The sequence below is a fragment of the Hirundo rustica genome, chromosome 6, assembly GCF_015227805.2.
Source record: "Hirundo rustica isolate bHirRus1 chromosome 6, bHirRus1.pri.v3, whole genome shotgun sequence".
In the NCBI taxonomy this organism is placed as follows: Eukaryota; Metazoa; Chordata; class Aves; order Passeriformes; family Hirundinidae; genus Hirundo; species Hirundo rustica.
The window spans coordinates 37,812,819-37,832,808 of NC_053455.1; the positions used below are offsets into that span (position 1 = coordinate 37,812,819).

The window sequence follows — 19,990 nt, forward strand, 5'->3', positions numbered from 1 at the left end:
TCTACTTGTGTCCTATTTGGCTTGATTGGGCCGTTTATTTTGTAATTACATATGTAAGTGAAAACACATTTCTTGTTTTCAACTGCCACAAATACAGTTCCGATTTTGTAATTTTCATATTTTGGAGTTAATACGTTCAAATGAACCAGTCTTAGCTGAGGGGTTATTTGGAAAAGTAAATTGGAAACATGACAGCCTACAAATAACTCTGGAGAATGATTGAGTTTTTTTCCAGTAAATACTTCTAAAAGTTGTAAAACCCCATGTTAGTAGGAAGTAATAGAAATTTTCTGGCTGCTGCTATTGTCCTAATTTAAATAAATATCTTTCAAGCAAAATTAGATTGGAAAATAGAAGGATGACAGAAGATGATCTGATCTGTTTTTCTGTTCAAACATTTTAAAGATTTTACCTCATCCATTTCAGAATTAAGGTTGATCTGCTGATTTGATCCTTGTTTGCAGAGCTAATTAAACTTGGTTTTATTCCTCTAGGATAAAGTTATGCTAAGTAAATGTATTGCAAGCCAACTTTTAGAACTTGTATGTTCTAATATTTGTTCTTTAAAGATTTATAAATTAGTTACCTTAGGTTTTAATTGATTTTTTGCTTTTTTTCAGACTTGTACTAGCTATTTAAGATGGAATACAGGATTTTGATGACTTAAAATATTCAAAGTAGTTTAACCACTTCCAACAAGTAAATACCAGGCAACTATCACAACAGCAAAAGCTTTTCTTTTGGCAGCAGTGTCTTGCAATGATTCCCTAAAATAGATGTCATCTTTCAGGATAGTGGCTTTATTAAAAGCAGATTTTGAGTGCTTGCTAGAGTTACTATTCCAAGAATAGCTGGTTGCTCAGATGATTTCACACTGCAGGCAGCATTTCAGTGGTTAGCCTGTCCTGTGAGCCCATTCCTGTTTGTGATTAAACTAAAGATCCTTGAAAACAGCAAAGTTTAGCATATTGAGCAGTTTTTCCTCTTTTTGGAAACCATTACATCCTTTTCCATCTCTTGCTTTGTATTGTAATTTACTCCTATTTGAATTCTGCATGCTGAGGATTCGTTTTCCCAGTTGATGCTGCACAACTATACCCTCAACAAAAATACTGTAAATCTCCTTTTATACCATTTATTTGCATGGAGTCCTATGAAAAATGTGGGTGTAAAGTAAATCAGCTGTTTGCTGGCTGTGTGCCTGAAAGCAGTCTGAGATTCTGGCTGACCAGAAAACTGTCCTTTTTCTGTTGTTGTTGTTATTGAACATTTGGGATCCATTAAGTATTCAGCTTAATTTTCTTGGTTTTATTTAATCTTTTTTTAAAAAAATTGCTTTTAATTGCTGTCCCCTCACCCACTTCTAGAGGAATAGTCAGCTTTTCATAGAGGGAGTTTTTAGTGATAGAAATATAATGGAGAAGAACTGTAGTAGTGAAAGAAGTGAGAAGATGCAAATGAGCAGCACATTGCAGGCACTTTTTCAAATCCACACAGGAATCTTCCCTCTCTCTTTTGTATGCTGGGGACACAGTGTAAATGCAAACATCCTGTTCTATAATGGTATAATAGATGGAGTGAAAAATTGCAGAAGAAAAATGGAGTCTTTGTTTAGCCAAAAGCATCATTATAATAATTTGAGTGGAAGTAAATATGTGGAACAAAGCCTGTGAGGTAGGAAATGTGGTCTCTTTCTGGACTCTTAGGTTTACTGAAACCTTTAAATCCCCCTTACCTTGGAGGGGTTAATGTTGCAAGAAGAAACACAGTGTTTCAGAGTGTTCAGAGATCCTCCAGTAAAGTTTCTCTAAGGCATTTTATTTTGTATTTGAGTACAAATGGGAGGAAAAAGTTTGTGTTCCAGTGCATGAGTTCATATGGGCCTTGAGTGGAAACTGCTGATGGTTTGAATTTGTCCTGCAATGTGAACCAAGAGAAAACATTTTTGTGCAAAGAAATATGCGTATACAACATGAAGCTGTTCATGTACAGGCAATGGTTTGGGTTTTTTTTTTAATGAAAAGAAAGATTTTGTTGGTGAGTGGGAAAAAATGGGATTTATTCATGTTCCTTGAGGAAGTGGTTTGTTGGATTTTTTTTTTTTTTTTTTTTTTTTTTTTTTTTTTTTGTGGTGGTTTTTTTTTTTGGTGGTTTTTTTAAATTTTTTTTTTAGGACGACTGCCAGAGATTGTTTTATCTCCACTTGTGAAAACAAGGAGCATTGGAAGACTTTACTTACTTAAGCAAATGTCTTCTGCATACATCTGTTAGTACATAGGGAGAAGACTGCTTGTTTGAATTCAGCTAAAAACAACTTCATCTAAGCTATATTGACATCTCAATCTCAGAAGTCTGTTTGTGCACAGGCGCAGTTAGTTGTTTTCTTCTTTAAATAAATAGGCTTCTGTGGTTTGTGTTAGTGTCACTTTTCACATCAGATTTGGCAGTTGTGTTAAGTACACACTGTGTTAGATTAATTGTTTGAATGTGGCTTCTGAAGCTGTTGTCAGCCCAAGTTCCGGGAGCAGAATGATCACAATCTCTGAAGCCAGGAATCCACACTTTGGTTGGAGGTTCCAGTCACAGTCCAGGTATCTACTGTACCTTTGTACAAGTTCTGGTAGATTTATACAAAACCAGCTTAATGTCAAATCCAATAGCAGCAATAAGCCACTAACATTTTGTGATACTGTAGGTAAGAAGCACTTGCATCTTCCCTTAATCCAGGAAGCCTTTACAACCCTGTGTAATTTTTGAATATTTTATTTTACAGTCCATGACCATAAAGAAAATGTCTGAAAACATCTATTAAACAACTCAGTTGCAGAATTAACAGCATCACATCATTGCATGGGAAAGGACTTTTTCAGCTGAATGACACTTGAGTGTGTTTTAAACTGACAGCATTTCTGTGTGTCTCCCCAAAAAGCTATTCATTGAAAATTCTTTAGGCACATGAAACTCTGGCTTTTGCAAAGATTATCAGTCTCTGTCTCAAGAGGAGGAGGTCTGTATGTTTAAATCCGTCGTCATTAACAGTGGTCTTGAATTAAAATTAATAATTAAAATAACAATAATAAAATTAACCCGAAAGCTAGTTACAATGTCCCAACAGTTTAAATGCTGGTATGCTGTACTCTGCAAACATTTCTATAACACAGAAGAAGAGAGAAGTATGTGATGAATGTGAAAACAACACATTTTCTTTCACAGCTTTTTTTCTAAGTATCTGCCTTATAAGTTTATTCTTTTGATTCTGTTTTCATGTTGATATATTCATTGTTAAAGGATAGTTAACTGAGATATTGGGAGTTACGAGATCACACCTTGTCAGGAGCTGTACATTCTTTGTGCCTTTGAAATTGGTCTGGATTTTTCTTTTGATGGAGACAGCTTTTAAATGCAATTCACTTTTGTAAAGGCTCATGTAAAAGGACCTGATGCTAAAACATGTCAGCATTCAATTACCTCTCTGTTGATTTACTGAAGTATGCTGTTACAGATTATTTTGGCTCAGGATTCTGTTTGCATCCCAAAATTAGCAGGCGGTGAATTCGGTTTGGACTGAGCTGTGCTGTTTCACATGCACTTTTTTATAATGTTCCCAGTTTTTAAGATAAGGGAATGTCATAAATAGTGACAACAAAATGTTGACACTGAAAGTGTTAAGACAATTACTTTGCTGGTAGTATGCACACAAAAAATAATGGATCCATGACTCTCCTGGTTTCATAATCTAATTTGACTGTAGTTTATTTACATTTATTTTAAATTATGGCAATTATCAAATGAACCCACAGGCAGAATTATCAAGTAGTTCAGGCCTGAGTATAATCATCTTTGTACTGAGAAAGCAAAGGATCTCAAAAAGATCTGTCAACTTGAAAGTCTTAGTAAAACAGAAAAGTGTAAATTAATTTATGTGCATTGGAGTGTCATTATATTGGAACAATTAAAGGTGTCATTCAGCAGTTTCCATGAATGGGGGCCTGTGTATGTATTACAAGATGTCAGTGCAGAACTAATGGGAGTTACAGCTTACAAAAGAACTTGTTAATGTCCCCTCTGAGTTCTCCCTCCTTTAGTTAGGCTCTTCTGTAAGCTGTGGTGAGGTTTGTTTTTTGGGATGTGCGTGACTGAGCAGCTTCCCTCCTCCCTCCCTGTTCTCTACAATAATTTTTTCCTCTACGAATGTGTATGTCTCTCCTGAGACAAATATCTCTCCTAAGTCGACTGTGCTGTTTCGTAATGAAACGCGTTGAGGAACTGACCTGGGTCAAAATTGCATAGCACAAAAGTAGAGGTGTGGTTTTTTCTGCATTGACCCCGATGGTGTCTCTGACACTGTTTCCTGTGCAGTTGCCCAGTCAATAATTCCAGAGTTGAGGGGATGAGGTGCTAAAGCTGCAAGAGGTGCAAGAGCTGCGCAATCAAATGCTGTCATCAGGAGTAGTGCTCCCGAAGGAACAGTCTCACCAAGTCTGAAGCTTTCTCTGTCTACTGTGAACATGACTTGTGTGCTAGCACACCCATGGTGCTCCTTCCCTATGCCCTTGCAGTGCTTTCCGTGTCTATGTGGGACGCAGATCTAAGTTCCCTCAGTTAATTCCAGGGGGGGAATTAATGAAGGGTTTATGCTGCATGAAGTTAAACAGGGTGTTTCTCTGAGAAGATTTTGGAACACAGTGAAATCCTAGTGCTTCTGCCCAAAATAAGCTAAGCTAGTATAAGCAAATTTAAGATATGTGGAGGACAACTCAGTGAAGATACTTAAATACTTTGAAAATTCTGCCTTTAAGAATATGAAATTATTTTCTAAATTCTTTGAGGCATTAAAAACTTTCTTTGAAGGTCAGAGTTTTTAATGCCCATGTAAGTCAAGTGGACTTTGATATAATTTAAGAGTTTCTAATATTGTTTTATATATATGATTTTATTTTTAGAGAGCAGAAGTCTGCTGTACCTGTGATCTACAATGAATGCCAAATCTGCAATCAGCAAAGAGATTTTTGCCCCACATGATGAAAGGATGCTGGGAGCTGTTCAAGTGAAAAGAAGAACAAAAAAAAAAATTCCTTTTTTAGCTACTGGGGGTCAGGGTGAATATTTAACATACATCTGCCTGTCAGGTAAGTTTAATGACTTTTGACGTCCAGTTACTTGTTTATGTTTATCCTTGATTAATTGATTAGCTGTTGTCTGTAGCCATAAGGAGCTGGGTGAATCCAGTCTTCATAATATAATGAGAGAATTATAGCATTTGTGCCTTTTGTCTTGAGGAACTACATGCTCTAGGCTATTTATATTTATATACTATAATAAATTGAACAGGTGCTTTCGTTGTTTAAAAACCCCTAGGTGTTCTCTCATAGCACAGCTGCAGAGTATGAACAAAGAATAGTTGGTAACAGTCTTTCCTTGGTCAGATTAAGGTATTTCTTAGAAGGATGAATGAACTTTTCAGGACATTAAAGTGATATACATTATAACTTTTTTATGCTATGTTTCAATGTCTGCCAACTGAGCATGTGTAGATACCTTTGGTATTTTAGGGTGATTTAGTCACTTACATTTTTAGGTGCGTCAGTTGCTCCCTTTGAGTGCATGCATCTTGCTGGAAGTACAACTAGTGGCCAGAAGAAATGTTCTATGACTCTCAGAAAAGTATGATTATTTTTGGCCTAAATAAGAGAGTTTTGTGGACTCTTTCAAATTGTGTTGAGGGTTTTTTTAGTGTTAAAACTTTCAAAGCATAGAAGGTAGAGCTCAGTGACTCTATTACTATTCCAGCACATCACACATCTGCCCAAAAAATGCTAGATACATATATACAAATATGTTAAAATACAAGTTGCAGAGGAAATGCTCACGTGTACTGAGGTCAGTCAGATAAAACAGAAGACCTTTCATTTACAGCTGAGTATTTTGCTTGTCATTATAGGATCATAGAATATCCCGAGTTGGAAGTGACCTACAAGGATCATCAAGGCCAGCTCCTGGCCCTGCATTTTGGTAAACCCAAAAATGGCACCATGTGTCTGAAAGCGTTTCCAAATGCTTTGTGAACTCTGACGGGCTTGGTGGTGTGACCATTTCCCTGGGGGGCTTGTTCAAGGGTTTGAACACCCTCTGCATAAAGAACCTTTTTCTGATACCCAGCCTAAGCCTTCCCTTACAGAGTTCCATGCTGTTTCCTCAGGTCCTGTCAGTGGTCATGAGGGTGAAGACATCAATGTGTGACCCTCTGCTTCCCCTCCTGAGGAAGCTGTTGACCACAATGAGGTCTTCCCTTAGTCTCCTGTTTTCTAGGCTGAACAAGCAAGTTGACCTTCTAGTTTCTAGGCTGAACAAGCCATTCTCCCCACATACAGAGCTTCAAGGAAGGATTTAAAAATTGCTTTCCCTAGGCTTCTGTAGACCTTTGGTTGGGATACTCTGGATGTAAGAATTGCATGCTTCAGTCTTCCCAAGGTGTAGAGGAAACTGATCTAGGCCTCTCAACTCTTTAAAGAAATGTTCGAATCACTAATGCTTTTAAGCAAAGCTAAACACTTCTTTTGGCAGTCATATTTTTCAAATGTCAGTCCAATTTTTTTTCTAAGTGTTCTTGTAAGGAGCAATGATGTTCTACGTCTGTGCAGTAAGTTTTGGGATACAAAAGGTATTTGATACCCATGTTCATGATTAAAGGTTAGAGATGTGATCTGTGCTTACATTTTTCTGTAGGCTAACTATTCAATAGGTGGATTTTTTCATTGTTGTTGTTGGGGTTTTTTTTTGTTGTTGTTTTTTTAATTGCCATTCTGTAAAGCTCAGATTCCTCACCCTATATTCATACGTATCAGTCAACATGGATTTTAAGACAGGGAATGGTCTCAAATGCATTTGTTGTTTTACAGGATATTATGAGTAAGGAAGAAATAGTGGATGTCTTGACTTAAGCAGAGTTATGATAAAGAGGGGCATTCAGGATCTAAATAAAATCACTTTGAGGCAAACGCTGGAAAGCTGCATATTGGTATTGCAAGAACCCTCACATGCGGCTCACTATTCATGTGGTTTTTCACAAATCTGAGACCAGGTTTTCTCATATATATTTGTGCTTTATATTATGAGAGTACAGTATGATTGTAATATCAGTAGGCAGCAAAGTGACTAGAAAGAGGACTGCCCTGCTGTGTTTGATGTCACATTCCAGACATTCTGATCAGAAAGATTGTGCAATTTAGTAGAGTTGAGTGCAATTAGTTACTTAGTCGGGAATCATCAAAGGCACAAAAACAAGCATTGGGAAACAAATGTTTCTGCCACTGTGTTTGAAAGAAATTGTAGGGAGGATAAACTGTAATTTTTCCTATTTTTCCTATTCTGCTGTGAAGCAATAATGGTTTTAGTTGCAGCAAGAAGTTGTCACAGAAGAAGTTTTAGTTTAGTGAGGGTAAGTTAATGTGGGCACGGCAATTTAGCTGTGCCCCGAACAGTCCAAGACTGACTGTGTCTTGGGTCAACAGAATATACTTAATTACCTGCCTTTTTTGCTAGAATGTGAAACAGACACAATGGTGACTAGCTCTGGATTTGTATTTACATTTCAAGAAACACGTGCTTTAGTCCTGAGTGCTTCAACCTCTTTCGCTGGAAATGCCTTTATCAGCCTTTGACTCTTGTCCCATTTTTGCCAGGTTTGCTATGTATTAGGTAAACAAAGTGACTGGAATATCTCCGTATTCGTAGTTTTCTTGGCCTAATTCAGTTTGGCCTTAGCTGAAAGGAATTTGATAATTCACTCTTTAGAACAGAATTTGACAGTTGAAAGAATAGAAACGGACTCTGAAACTGACTCCTTTTATACTTAAGAGTTATAAATATTTGGGAATGTAAAACATCTTGTTTAGTTGAAGTTTCTTCCAAGATATGGTACAGAAAATGAAATATCAGCCACTGTGACAGCTACTTCTATTTACTGCTACTTTGTAACTGAGAAATTGCACAAATTTTTATAACCAGAGTTAAAAGTTTTCCTTTCCATGTTGAACTGTTGGTGTTGAAGATACATTCTATCATAGTTTTTGTTAATTTCAATTTCTGAAAGCGTGGATAGAGATGCTAAGCAGGGAGAATGCCCTTAGGCCTCAGAGATGGGAGAGTGAACCATTAAAAAAATCAAATATCGAGCAGAGTGAGATGGGAGAGTAAGGGAAATTCTTCTTAAATAATGGTATTTGAACTATGTACTTTTTTAAAAATTTATTTTACAATATTTAATACTGAGTTGGTTAGAAATAAACTTTAATGCTTGAAAGAGGTATGCCTAAAGCCTGTAGTCTGAAACTGGAGACAGATTAAGTTAAGAAAGCTGTAGCAAGACTGTTTGCCAGCCTGGTGAAAACCAAGCAGCTGGGTTACCTGTGGCTTTCTAGTCTACAGTGTTGGAGCTAGCCAAGTTAAACTGGCAAACAGAGCCAAGGCAGATCTTTAAGGAGTTATTTAGTTGAAAAACAACAAGAAAGGAGTAGACAGATGGGAAACGCAGAGGTGGGGCGGCTGTAGGCAGAGCAGAGAAAATGAACACTGGGATTTTTTGTAATGTATGAGAGGATTTAACACAGAGAAAAGACAAGAAATTCAAAGCTGAAAGTGGATGTTTATCACCTCCTCCACTCTAGCAGACCTAGTAAGAGTTACCGGATCAGGTCCAAGTTTTAATTTTGTTGCCATTGTCTTATATAATTGAAACATAATTGTTTAAAATAGTTCTTAGCCTTATTTAGAATTCTGAATTAAGCATAAAATACTAAAATGGTCACTTCAGAAATATAGGGCATTGGCCTACTTGCTTGTGCAGAGTTCTGTCTTATTTGACGCTATCATATTTTTTAATTAACTTCTGTTATTTAAAAATATTTTTAATGGCAATGCATTGGAAATATTCTAGTTTGTATGGATGGATGTTGTATTGACCTTTCAGGATTAAATATCTCTTGCAGTTGTGGTGAGCTGAATGAAACCAGTTCCTTTCGAACCTGAATTCTTGTGTGTCATAACAATTTAGTTGCACCAGTGTTTCTAGTCCTTCTGCTGAAAACCTTGGGATTAGAGTGTAAAGCTGAAATTCTTTAAAACAAAGAGTCAGGTATTTTCCCCCTGTGGTTGTGACTTTTAATAGTGTTCTTTCTTTGCCATCTCTGAATTAAATTAACACTGTCAATTCAGAGCTCTTTTTGAGCAGCTTTGATGCAGAAATACAACCTATCAAGAATGGTGCTAAAAAAGCCAAAAGGAAATGCAAAGAAATCATAAGAAATAATACACAAAAATAAGGTGCACGTGCAGAGGGAGATCATGTTGGACTTTTCCCCTTCTTTAAAAGGTAACCTTATTGACCATATTACAGACTTCTTGAAAAGATCGGTAGAAAGCTTTTTTGCATTTACCACAATAAGCTTTTGGTTTTGGGGTTTTTTTTTGTTTGTTTGTTTGTTTTTGTTGGGGTTTTTGTTGTTGTTTTGTTTTGTGGGGGTTTTTTGTTTGTTTTGGGGGGGTGGGGTTTTTTTTTGGTTTTGGGTTTTTTTTGTGTTTTTTGGGGGTTTTTTGTTTGTTTGTGGGGTTTTTTTGTTGTTTGTTTGTGTGTTTGGGTTTTTGTGTGTTTTTTTTTTTAACTCCTGTTTCTAAGTATACAGCGAAACAGAGCTTAGTTTATGCCATTAAATAGTTCTGTGGATATTCTTATTTGTACACTTACAGCTGATACCTAACCACATCACTTAATTACACTTGCAACATGAGCTTTTGTACTTTGAGATCTTGGCTTTAAGGCCATGGTGTCATGAAATTGTTTTTCCAGTTACGAATTTGTTGTTCCTTCCATAGTGGCTGCTCATGGAATAGAGTATTACCCAGGAAAGTTGCTGCTTTTAAGATCATTTTATGTGGCTGCCAGAAACTGGCCATAATTTCATGGGGAGTTCAAGGACAGGTTAAGTGCAATTGACTTTTCAGCATGGTGGCTGAACTGAAATTGGGAAGTAGTGAGAAGGAACTTGTCACTAAGAGAATTCAGTTCTCTCCTAATTTGTTCATATTTTCCGTTTGAGTTTTACTGAAGTAATGATCTCACAGGGTTTTTTTTCAGAATTTTCTTATTGAAGAAGACATCCCATTTGCAGGAGCTTATAGTGCAGAGGATTTTCATATTTCCTTTTCAGGACGTGAGGAAACCAAGTAAATGTCATTTTCCACCAGTTTTTTGGGAGAATGCTCTATTTGTCTGCCCATAGGGTTTATTGATTTATTAGTGAGTGTTTTGTGGGGTGGGGGTAGAGTGGGTGGTGGTCATATTTTCCCCTCTGTTTAAATGTTGTGAAAATGTTACTTCAGTGCTCATCATATACACTTTCAATCCGACCCACTTAGATGTCAGACTCTATTGAATATTTGATTATTTGTACGAAAACGATCATGAGAGATTTGGTCAGCCCAGAAGAGCACACCAGCTAAATGGTGGTCCAGTCTTCTGCAAGCTCTGACCTGGACAGCTGTTTGCAGACAGCTGCAGGCCAGTTGCGGTGCTTCGCCCAGCCCCATGGACCCTGACTGAAACACAGCTGAACATCTGGGCACAGACTGGGATGTTCAGCAAGGGCTGAACAAAGTCCGGTACAAGTTTTGTATTGTGTTTTGTTGTGAAAATTTAAATTCCTTTTTTCAGAACAGAGAAAATACCCAAACCTCTTTCTTCACTATCTTATCTTAGTAATGGCTTCTTGAAGGTGGAGGTTTAATCATTCAGGTATCTGTAGGGCAAATAATGTCTATCTCTTGTTTGTGCTCAGTGACTTATATTTACTGCTTTAAACTGGCCATAAGTTGGATAAGGGAAAGCACGGATGTTTTTTGAATTGTCGCATAGCATGGTTCTCTTCATGTAATGTATTACGTGTGTCTAAATAAATATATATCAAGTGTACAACATATAGCTTCTAGTGCTAATACTAAGCTGTCAAAACATAATTGCCTTCATCTACTTATATTAAATTATTGTCATACTGAATGTAGTTTTTAACCAGGACTCTTTTCCTTTCTTTGTCAGAACATATTTTGGTACTTCTGGTATTTTAACTCCAGGGTTCCCATAAGGAGTTCTATAAGGTCAAATATCAGTTGCTCATAATGATAATAAATTTCAAATTCAATTTTATAGAAGGAATCTAAAAATCTTATGTTAAGGGTCTTTGAAAACCAAAACTGATGCATTTTGAGTGGAAGACAGATTGACCTTCTCTTCTTCATTATCAATCTTTCTGTATTTTTTGAAATAGAAGAGGGGAAAATGATGAACTGCTTTGGAGGGTAGGATGCATTCATTGATTGTAACCTTAATATGTTTTGATGCTGTGATCCCTCCTGATTCTAAGTTGTCCAATGTAACGTAACCAGTTCTTTTCCACAAGAATTTTGTGTACGAGGGCATCCTGTTACAGCAAAGCTACAGAATTATATATTTGAAAGCATTTAGTCTTAAGATTGATTTTTTTTTTTTTTTTCCCCTCTTCTTAAGGTGTAGGAGGAATGTATGTGTGCTCCTTTGAATCCTCCCAATACCCTACTTGATCTTATTCATGTGCAGGAGATATTTTCTGAATTGCAAGCTGAAGGTGTGCAGTTATGTGTCTGCTGTTTAGCGCTTCCCCTCTCCCCCCCAAATCCTTCAGAGTAGAATCGTAGCAGATTGATAAAGTTTAACAGCTTATCATGCATCAGTGGTGTTCCCCAGAGCTCAGTATTGTACCCAGTCCTGTTTAATATCTTTATTTATCATCTGGATGAGGGCGGATGAGATGCATCCTCAAACAGATTACAGACAACACCGAGCTGAGCATCTGGAGGGCAGGAAGGCTCTGCAGAGGTATCTGGGCAAGCTGGATCGATGGTCTGAGACCAGTGGTTTGAGATTCAACAGAGTCAGGTGCTAGATCCTATACTTGGAGCACAAGAACCTCAGGCAGCTCCACAGGCTGGAGACAGAGCGGCTGGGAAGATGTTGGGTGGAAAAGGATCCAGGACTGCTGGTCAACAGCTATCTGGACATGTTCCAGCATGGGCCCAGGTGGTCAGGAAGGCCAGTGGCATCCAGGTCTGTATCAGCAATAGTGTGAGCAGCAGGACCGGGGCAGTGACTGTCCCTCTGTACTCAGCATTTGTGAGGCTGCACCTCAAGTCCTGTGTTCAGTTCTAGGCCTGTCACTGTAAGTAAGACATTGAGGTGCTGGAGCACGTCCAGAGAAGGGTAACGAAGCTGGTGAAGGCCCTAGAGAGTAAGTCCTATGAGAAGCAGCTGAGGGAATTGGGGTTGTACAACCTGCAGAAAAGGATGCTCAGGAAAGATGCTACTGCTCTCTACAACTGCCTTGGAGGTTGTAACAAGGCAGAAGCTAGCCTCTTCTCCCAGTCAACCAGTGTTAAGACAAGAAAATGGCCTCAAGCTATGCCAGGAAGGTTCAGGCTGGACATAAGAAGGAACTTCTTCACAGAAGAGGTTCTTGAACGCTGGAATGGACTGCTCAGGGTGGTGGTGGTGGAGTTACCAACTCTGGAGGTGTTCAAGAAAAATGACTGGATGTGACGCTTAGTGCCATGGCATAGCTGATGTTCAGTCAAAGGTTGGACTTAATGATCTGAAGTGTTCTCTAGTCTAAATTATTCTGTGACTCTGTGAGCACTTTCAGTTTTTTAAAATGATGTGTCAATACACAGAATATCTGTTACTAATGTTGCTTTCTATTCTGTTCAGACTTGATCTCTTGAAATTGCTTTTCCTTCCTCAGCCTCCAACCTCAGTCAGGACATAAAATCCTTGGAAAGATTTCCAAAATGTCAAATGAGGTATCTTGGAAAAATAAGAAATGAAAAAATGTGAGCAAAACAAAGATGTTGAAAACTTGATGGGAAATGTGAGGCATCAGATCTCTTTATTCAGTCATATGTAAATTTGCATTAATTAAAAGGAATAAATTCAATGTTCATAAATGCAAAGTCAGTTTTGATGCAGCAAGCTTTTGTCCATGAAACAAATTGGTTGTAAAACTGTAGACTGGAAGTTCTACACTGGGAGCTGCTTGTTGCCCCATTCATCATGAAGGAAGCTTGATGAGATTAGTAGTTGGACTTTGTGGCCTTTTTCAGGAAGGTATGCAAAAATTACTGTGAAAACTACTACACTAAGTAATGTTGCAGACCCCCTCGCTCTCCATGTTCAGAAGAGAATGGGGGCTCTGTAGAGCTTTATCCATGTATTGTAATTACTTCTGCTGGGTAGGTTTGTATTCCTCAAGAGCTGGCAGCACCTTATCTCAGTGGTGATGATGTATTTCAGTGCCATGTTTTGCCCAGAGCATGGCAGATGCTTGCATCAAGTTTAATGCCAGGTTAAAATGTTTGAATGTCATGATGTCTTTGGAAACAGTTTGTTCATTCTTTGTCTAAGTGAGGCTTTTGGCAGGGGCCGTTGCTATCTTGTATGTGATAAAAATGCAGAGCTGTAAAGTAAGGCTCTACTGAACAAATTTCCACAGTATCTCTCCCTTCAAGCTGGAGTACAGCAACCATGGACATAAGACCCGTGTGAGTATCCCACAATTTCCAGCTTTGGCAGAAGCTGTTCTTGTGGTACCGCAGCAGTTAAAACTGCTGTGTTTTGCTTTGCAGTAGGGTTAATTCTGAACAGTTTTCTCTAGTTTTTGTAGTGCTGGAGTGTAGTATGCATAACGCCCTGACTCACTCACTGCATTATGGATTGTTGAACGTGAATCATACTGGGCTGAAGACATCTGGAATGTTCCCTTGACATTGCATTTCAGAAAGTAATTCTGTTGATTGCTGTATAGTTCTGCTATATTAGAAGTAATATCTTGTTGTGAAGAAAACCAGAAGTTCTTTCTCCCTGACCAGTGCTTACTGTATTACAGACTCTTTTAGCAGATAAGCATCAGATTAAAATCTTATCCTTTTATAGTACTCAAGCTGCATGAGTCAAATACTGTAAGTTTTCACCATACATCTGGCCTTCAAATACTGTACTATCGAATAATTTTCAGTGCAGAGCAGCACATAAGAGGTACTTAACAAAGGAGCTGCTAAGCTGATTAGAATACTACATCAAGCTTCTGTGTCATTAGGTAGATTTTATTGTTGCTTTGACAAAGAAAAAGATTAATAATGATGTCTAAGTATTTTCTGTTTGGGACTTTATTCTGTAAATAATCCTTTTAAAGCAAGTTAAATTGAAAAGGAACAGATCAGAAGTGATGCTTGATTTTCTGGTGTGTTTTGCCTGTGTTCCCCTGTTTAATGCAAACTGCTGCCACAGGAGCTCATATACCAATCAAGTAGCAAGACACACCTGAAAAACAGTAGGGAGGGAATTTATCAATGAACTAAGTCTGTCTGATCTTTCCTCACTGTTCTAATATCTGAGTGTTTGACTGTTGCAGTAAAAACAAGCTCATATTCTCATGTATGAATGTGTATGTGCTACTGTGAACAAAGGCTCTGCATTTACAGCAGGCATTGTTTTTCCTCCAGCCTACTTACATTTAGATTTTTAGTAACTTGTTTTTGTACTCCGATTATGCATATCCTAACAAGAAGGAAAAAACAACATATGAAGGGTGGGGAGGCTGAGAGAATATAAACTATGCAAAGTTTTGTTGGCCTTGTATCAGGGAGGAGCCTACCCATTAGTCCAAGTTAAAACAATCTCTAGTAACTATTTAGCTGGAACAACTTCATAGAGAAGTCTGGCACACCCAGTTAGCTGCTTTTCTGTTCATTAGAGCTCAGCAGCACTCAGTAACTCTCAGTAGCCTCAGGGAATGACAAAGTTAAAACCCTACAAATTCTCTAATGTTACTGTTTTAAAGAAAACTTCATTTGGGTGAAATCTTTTGCGGCTGAGTCTGAGAAAAGTTTACATTGTAGAGCATACTTGTCAAGCAGTGAAGTTCCTTGGGCATTTTTAGCCCCTAATTCTAAACAGTTATTGGAAAATTACTTTAAGCGTTTTGTTCTCCTTTCATATTGTCTAGTTAGACCTGTCTTCAGAGGACAGGCTCAGCTGGAAGGGAAGCTGCAACATAAACATCTTGCTGGATGAAATAACTAGTAAATGCTTTTCGTGGATAATATGATATCAGCCCCTGCTGTGTTAGTTTTCTTAAATCTGTGCTTCATGTCACTCTGTGGAACACGGTAGTAATGACAAGAGCAGCTTTCTGTGACTGGATCAATGACTTGGAAGAAAACAGAATGGTTAAAAGTTAGTTACTTCTTCTAGCAAGAGAAGTGTTTACATGTATTTAAAACATTTACTCAAAGTATTCTTTTTCTGAGTGAGGCCGAAAATTGGAAGCTGAAATAAACAAAAGCTTTCAACCTCCAGTCATTATATTTATTCACTTGCATTAATGACAGATTGCTAAAGAAAACTTGGCTGTTTAAGTGGCTGGAAATATCTGAAGGTGTCTGTTATCTGAGAAGATTTTAGGCAGCTGGAATTGGTTGATATTGCTTCAAAAGAAAGCAACATCTAGGTAGAGAACACGTAAAAGCTCTGGAATAATTTCTGTTCTGCTTTATTTTTGTACTCACATATCATTATTTCTTTTAAGAATAGTTTTCTTAGGTTTAGCACATATAAGTTTGCCATACAAATACTCAAACAATTCTTCAGCTGTACCATTTGAAGGAATGCTGCTTTTTTGCCTAGTGTTCAATCTGTAATGAAAGGTAGTTGGGAAACAAAAGAACAAAAATTGTCTTTAACTGTGGGGAACATATAATGGGTTGAGGAGATGCTTTGAAATTTGTTAGGAACTGGTAAAAGGGAGGGGTTTTACAGTGGCACTAGGAAGAGTCTAAACTGATAAACCACCATATGCATTGACTGATAAAACCTTTCATGTTCTATTCATTTGGACTCCTAAATCAATTTTTTTTTTAAATTTAGATTTAAAAATATGTTTTCCTGTCATCTCCTGTTCTCCTCTGACTGCCCAGAGATTAAAAAAAAGTAAACAAGTTTGCCTTTGGATTTTGTGTTGTACTTTGGGAGTACTGAATCACATAATCATTTAGGTTGGAAAACATCTCTAAGATCACTGAGTCCAACTTTGACCTGTCATCACCTTGTCAGCTAAGTTGCAGCACTGAATACCATGTCCAGTCATTTTTTCACACCTCCAGGGACGTGTTCTGTGATCTGTGTTTGTATAATTTTTAACTAAAAGTGAGGTTTGTTTGTGTTCTAGCTGAAACCTGATGTAGCCTAATTTATATATTTATTTATTTATTTATATCTTTATTATTATTATTAATTTGGGGGGGGTGTTTGTTTTGTTTTGTTGGTTTTTTTGGGGGGGGGTTGGTTTTTTGGGTTGTGTTGTTTTTTTTTGTTTTGTTTTTTTTTTTGTCAAATAGCTTTTTTCTAGCCAGGGTGAAGGGTCAGGAGGGGAAGAGCAGAGCGAAAGAATCAACTACACAAGCTGGTTGAACCACATACTTCCTTTGCCTCTAATGATCTATTGGAACATGGTGTTGCCATTTTGCGAGTTGGGGCTTTCAGTCTGTCCTGAGACACTTTGAGGACTAAAGTATGTTAGGTTGTGAGGGTTTGTGATCCATGTGATGAGAAACAACTTTTCATTAAAGGTTGTAATTGTCTTTTAAATATAATAAAAATGTTTCCTTGTTTAATCATTTTTCAGTCCTTATGTTAACACTAATCAGAGAATGGCGGAACAGCCCAGGTGGAAAGGATCCTTAAAGTAATCATCTGCCTTTATTTGTTAAATATTATACTAAAAAAAACCAGTGTGTAGTGAGGCACTGGTGGTGTTCAGACAGTCTGCTGGAATTATCCAGAGCAGCAGCCTAAACAAATAGAAATGGTGTCAAGAATAGTTTCAACCATTCTTTTAGGTAGGTAGCGCAGTCTCAAAGATGTGAATGACCAGAGGTGTACTACTGCTTTGGATTCAAAATTTAATGATGTGTAGAAAATCTTGTAAAAATTACTTGTATCTGTGACTGTCTACTGCTCTTTCTGTTGTGTTTATCCATAACCTGTGGTTTCTCACTGTTTCAGCTCAGTCACTTCTTTAAGGATTTCATAAGGTTTTCATGTCTGATTAATGTGGACCGGTTCAAACAGTATTTCTTTTTTTATTTGCTTTTTATTCTCTTTAAAAAACACCTGCATAATTTAGGGCAATCAGCTTGGTTTCATGATGTTTTTTTTCCCTTTTTGCATATCTGTAATGCCTTTAGAAGTTGGAAAAACATTTCAAATTCCCTGTGAGTAGCTCCCGTTCTAAAAGAAATCAGTTGTGGAGAACTTCTTTTAGTCTTCTGATTTGTGGAAGTTTTACTTTGGCAAGCTTTCTGTTTGTTACTTCTACTTCTAAAATATTCCCTTTTCTTTATAATTAATTAATTGTATTATTTAGCCATGGCTATTGCTTCTTGGAGAAGTTTCAGCCACTAAACATAGTTGCTTCACTTCAAGTTAATTTTTGTTTTAATTTTGCGCACTTCCTTCCTGAATGTGAATATTCACTAGTACCAAGCCATTGTCCACATGGCGCTGTTTCTGCTTAACTCAATCTCCAGCTGTCCAGCTCTGCGCAAGAATCTATCCTTTTATGAAACAAAACATAACACTAATCCTCCTTTGCTTATGCCAACTTCTTCTGTTCTTTACACACACTAGTAATGTTGCTGAGCGTTAATCTTGTGATTATTCCATCCCTTTTTATCTTCCTGCTCTTTTTAAAGGATCCACTTTGTGGCTTTTCCATCTTACAGTCAAGCTCTTAATTTTCAATATCTCATCTGCTCTTGTGGACCATATTTTTGTTTTTCTTTGTTTTTCCTTTTGCTTCTAGAATCCTGCTGCAGCTGTAAACCCAGGCTTCCGCTATGCCATTTCCGTGAAAATTTGATATGCTATCACTTGGCTTCATTCCAGGTTCAGGAGGAATCACTTGGAGTGCATAATTCCTATTTCTTATTTTCCCTGAACACTTTGTCTGCGCATTGGTTGGATGTTTGATGTTTCTGGCAGGCTTTATGGACTCCATGCTTTGTTAGTCATTGTCTAATAGGAGATCAAAAGGTATTCAGTTGATTTGTGTAATAATTGATTAAAGCAGTCCTAGGAGTTGCTTGTCAGCTCTGTGCAGGAAGCTTCTGCACATAACAGAAGGGCAAAGAAACTGTTCCTAAAAATGGTTGGATTTTTTTTGGCCGTGGAGCTACGTTTTAAAACTATTTGGAAAAAAGTAAGAAGCTCACAGAATAGTGAAAAAATAATGATTACTGGAGCAGCCTTGTAGAGCTGTATTTTTGTCTGTTAACAAGCATTCATTAGGACACATTTGTAGGGATGGAGCGCTGTAAACAACTGTGTTGCATTCTTTTAAATGTTTGGGGTTCAGCTGTAGACTCCTGTGACAGCTAGTTGTGCTCTGGCTTCCTTTCCACCAAGTATTACGCTTTACCTCTAGGAAAGCTTTTTGGCTTTACTGTTCATGCTTCATTCTCTTTTGCCTGTTAATCTCAATGAAAAGAGAATTTAAAACATCTTCTTTTTTTTTTTTTTTTTTTTTTTGTCCTCCACAAATTCTGTCACATGTAACAAATAGTCTGTTACATTGTCAATGTGTTGAGGCTAAAGTAGACATGAGAGAGAGGAATGAAAATTGATTTCAACATATACACCTTCATATGTTTTAAAATTAGCATTAGACCTAGTTCCTCCATTTAAGTTTTCTCACAGCATTTCTTGCAAAAGAATAGAGATTAAAAAATCAGTAATATGGTGACTTCATTTTTTCTCACAAAATACTTTATCTCCAGTAGTGTGACATCTTAATAACACAGTTTGTCAAATATCTGCATGTGTACAGAAAACAGAATAGAAGAAATGAAAATTCTTTGAGCTTTCAAGTGCTGCCTAAGCAGACAGTTTGATTTAAATCATAACAGGAATGCATCAATTTGAGAGCTGATATTAAAATTGTTTTCCTAACTATAGAAATGTTTTTTTGAAGCATGGGGTTTGTTTCATTTTGAGCATATTTAAAACATCTCAAGAATTGGATGGAATTGATATTCAGAAAATTCTGAAAATTTAATATAGGCACATGCAACTTTGTCAAGCTATTTCGTGACTATGTGGTTTATATGTCAAAGCAGTCTGACTCAGAGTACACACAGAATTTCCTAGAATAGGAGTAACTTGACTGACATGTCCTTTATTTTAGGCTGTTATTTTTTCTGAATCAGTAGTTTCATAATCTAGTTATCAATATTCTTGAAACAACGACAGTTACCACCAAGTTGCTAAAGTGACTATATGCTTGCATAAGGGGTAATTAACTGTAAAGAAAAGGGGTAGGACTGCACACTTTTGGTATTTCCAGTAAAAAAATATAAGAATTCTCTAACTTTTGGGGTTCATTCTTTGACCCTGGTGTGGCTGCAGTTTGTACAGTGTTTAGTTTTATCTTGGTGAATAGTGAGTACCAAAACATATGTTACAAGAACCCTCAAATCATAATGTAGTTGATTGTAGAATTGCCTTTCCACAAGGTGTGGTACTTCCTTGCTAGCCTAAATGTTGCCTAATGCTTAGTTTCATTTTTTAAAGCAAGTGGAAGCAGGATCTTTATGAGGTACAGATGTCTGGAAATGTCAGAGAGAACTGATGCCGTACTGTGCAAGGTACGCTCAGTGCAGTGTGCAGCCTGCATCATAAGGGTGCAGCTGTGTAACTCCTCTGCTTGCACCTGCTCTCTGGCCACATCTTTTTAAGCGTAGAATCATCAGCCACAGGTGAGAGTGGCTCAGAACCTCTGGGGCACATGTTCATAGGTTTGATATTCTAGCTTTTGGTAGTCAGTGTATTGAAATAGAATCTGGATTGAGGGACTAA

The 19,990-nt window shown here is 37.4% G+C and overlaps 1 protein-coding gene across 7 annotated transcripts in view; it reads left to right on the forward strand.

Annotated features, from left to right (window-relative positions):
• Positions 1-19,990, forward strand: part of STXBP6 (syntaxin binding protein 6) — a 104,044-nt gene that overhangs the window by 35,480 nt on the left and 48,574 nt on the right. For 5 of the 7 annotated variants that reach the window (XM_040068318.2, XM_040068315.2, XM_040068317.2 and 2 more), the window contains one exon: positions 4,944-5,129. In XM_040068318.2, the coding sequence (XP_039924252.1) occupies positions 4,976-5,129 (154 nt within the window). In that variant the 5' untranslated portion in view covers positions 4,944-4,975. Of the gene's footprint in view, positions 1-4,943; positions 5,130-5,941; positions 6,013-9,349; positions 9,371-19,990 lie in introns of those variants that run through there. The other 2 variants (XM_058421157.1, XM_058421156.1) reach the window with 2 other exon arrangements.